The sequence below is a fragment of the Vipera ursinii genome, assembly GCF_947247035.1.
Source record: "Vipera ursinii genome assembly, chromosome: 1".
Lineage (NCBI taxonomy): Eukaryota > Metazoa > Chordata > Lepidosauria > Squamata > Viperidae > Vipera > Vipera ursinii.
The window spans coordinates 146,396,444-146,398,765 of NC_139512.1; the positions used below are offsets into that span (position 1 = coordinate 146,396,444).

Genomic DNA, 2,322 nt, shown 5'->3' on the forward strand with positions numbered 1-2,322 from the left:
TAGACAATCCAGCCCAAAGTGACACCACGCACCCAAAGCACCCAAGTCAACCCCTCACATTGGAGTTGTCCATTACCCACCCACCCACACCCACCCCCCATTCAAATCTGGAAGGAAAGTATCTTAAAAGAGAGAGCAAAAGTGTTTTGTTGGTTTTTACAATTACACTTTAAGATCAGTTTGTGTCCCTCTCTCCTCCCCCTCCCCTGAAATCAAAGCATTAAAGCTGGAAATGTTTAGCTAGTGGCATTTACAGGGTTATATACAGAACACCAAACGACACTCAAGAGCTTCGCCATCTCTGTCCCATCACTTTACCCCACCCGTCCCCACTGCAGGTGGAGGTCGGAGCTCTTCCCCACCTGTCCGGAGGGTTCGAGGGAAGTCCCGTCAACCCCTTTCCCACGCCCAGCCCAAAGTCGTCGCAGTCGGCTTCGGACAGAGTCCCGCTACTAATCACACACCGGTCCCGTCGGGGAAAAACAGGCTCGCTTGTCCTCGCCTGCCCGGACTTGCTTCCACGGTCGGCATCGCCTTCCGGCAACGGCAGCCGCCGGAGCAGCACAAGGTCCCCTTCCGAGTCCCGTCCGGGGCTGGAGAGGCCAAGCGGGCTCGTGAGGGGCGCCGCGGTCAGTAAGGCCCCACCGCCACCGCCTCCACCTCCTTGGACGGCCGCCGCTCCTTCACCAGGAAGTTGATCATGCCTTCGGACTTGATGAGCAGGTTGCAGCCGAGGAAGAAAATGCCGAAGACGACGGTGAGCGACAGGACGCACATGACGGCGATCTGCACCACCCGCATGATGTAGAGGCTCCGCTCGTCCGGCGCCGTCACCACGAAGCCGTCGTCGGTCACCACGGATTTGGGCGTGAAGGACTGGAGCGCCCACTCCAGCGAGTCAGTGCCGTTGGCCAGCAGCAGCCCCAGCGCCTCCGTCTGATTGCCCAGCGAGGAGTTCATGGCCCCGGCGGCTGAGAGACGGGGCTGCGGGCACCGGCGACGGAGCGAGAGAGCGGCGCACTTTCCCCGGAGATTTGCCCGTCGCCCAGCGAACCTCATGCGGCGAGCTGCAGCGGGGGGGGGGAGTGGGGGTCCCAGGAGGACGGCAACTTGTGGCGCTCAACGGCCGACGGCTGAGAGTCCCGGGCAGGCGGCGCGCTCCTTGGCCCGAATCGGAGGGCTTTTGTCGAGGATTCCCGCTTCTCCGCCAGAAGAAGGGGCTGCTGCCCGGAAGGGAGCCCGGCCCGAGTCCAGAAGCTGCCCCCGCCGCCGAGCCGTCAAGCAAATTAAAAAAAAAAAAAAAGGGAAAGGACAGCAACTGAGCGCAGCGCCGACAGGCAGCCAGAAGGAGGAGAAGCCGCCAGCCCCTCCGAGCGGCTCTTTTGATACAACAACAGACGGGCGGGTACAAACAATCCCGGACTCCCTCCCCGCCCCCCCGCCCCCCCCCCGGCAGCGTGGCCTGGAAAAGGACCCGCAGCTACACACGCGCCGCTTCGCTCCGCCTCGCCACCGGGGGGCGTCGGGCGGGGCAGGAGGAGGAAGAGGAGGGAGAGAGAGAGAGAGAGAGAGACAGACAGACAGACAGACAGAGAAGACTGTCAAGCGTCGGAGCTTGTTGGCTGAGTTTCATCTGGGGGTTTGGGGGGGGTTGTTTTTGAAAGGGAAGCAAAACTGCTTGTAAGCCGCCCTGAGTCTTCGGAGAAGGGCGGGATATAAATGGAATTAAAATTAAAATTAAATTAAAATGGAAATGTTTTGATGTCTCTAACGACTGCGATGATTTTGAGTTCAGTTTCATCAACAAGTGAGGCAGGGCTCCCCACAAGTTGATAGGGCAACTTTAAGGATTATTCGAAATGAGGCAGCGTTATAGCTTTCTGCTTCGTCTGACTGCCGTTGTTGATGTGCTTCAGGCTGCGTAAAGTTCTGTAATATAGAATTACTATTTCTCTACTGACCTTTACTAAGATAGACTGGGCTAACACTATCCCTTTTATAAAGTTTCCCTCCCTCCCTCCCTCTGTGTGTTTGTGTGTGTGTGTGTGTGTGTGTGTGTGTGTTAAGGAATAGCTCCTGACTGCTTTGTAAGATATCTCTGCTCATAAATGCATCATCTTTGGCAAAAATTGTGTCCATTGTCTGTTAATATTTCAAATTTGGGTCCGGCAGAAAACAGTCTAATAGAAGTATATATTTATATGTCGATAAATCAAAATTTGGCCTAAGGAATCAGAAGCAAAGGCTTATACAGAAAAAAGACATATACCGAGCGATAGATAAGATTTTAAAAGTAAGAAAAATAAAGTGTAAAAATCCAAG

At 55.2% G+C, this 2,322-nt stretch overlaps 1 protein-coding gene across 1 annotated transcript; it reads right to left on the reverse strand.

Annotated features, from left to right (window-relative positions):
* Positions 1-257: 257 nt before the first annotated feature.
* On the reverse strand, positions 258-1,388 carry RPRM (reprimo, TP53 dependent G2 arrest mediator homolog). Its single transcript, XM_083350488.1, has one exon. The coding sequence runs from the start codon at positions 1,057-1,059 to the stop codon at positions 631-633; it is 429 nt and encodes a 142-aa protein (XP_083206614.1). The 5' UTR covers positions 1,060-1,388; the 3' UTR covers positions 258-630.
* Positions 1,389-2,322: the final 934 nt, after the last annotated feature.

Excerpts from the sequence above, each read along its gene's own strand:
- RPRM (XM_083350488.1), bottom strand. The coding sequence starts at position 1,059 with ATGAGGTTCGCTGGGCGACGGGCAAATCTCCGGGGAAAGTGCGCCGCT.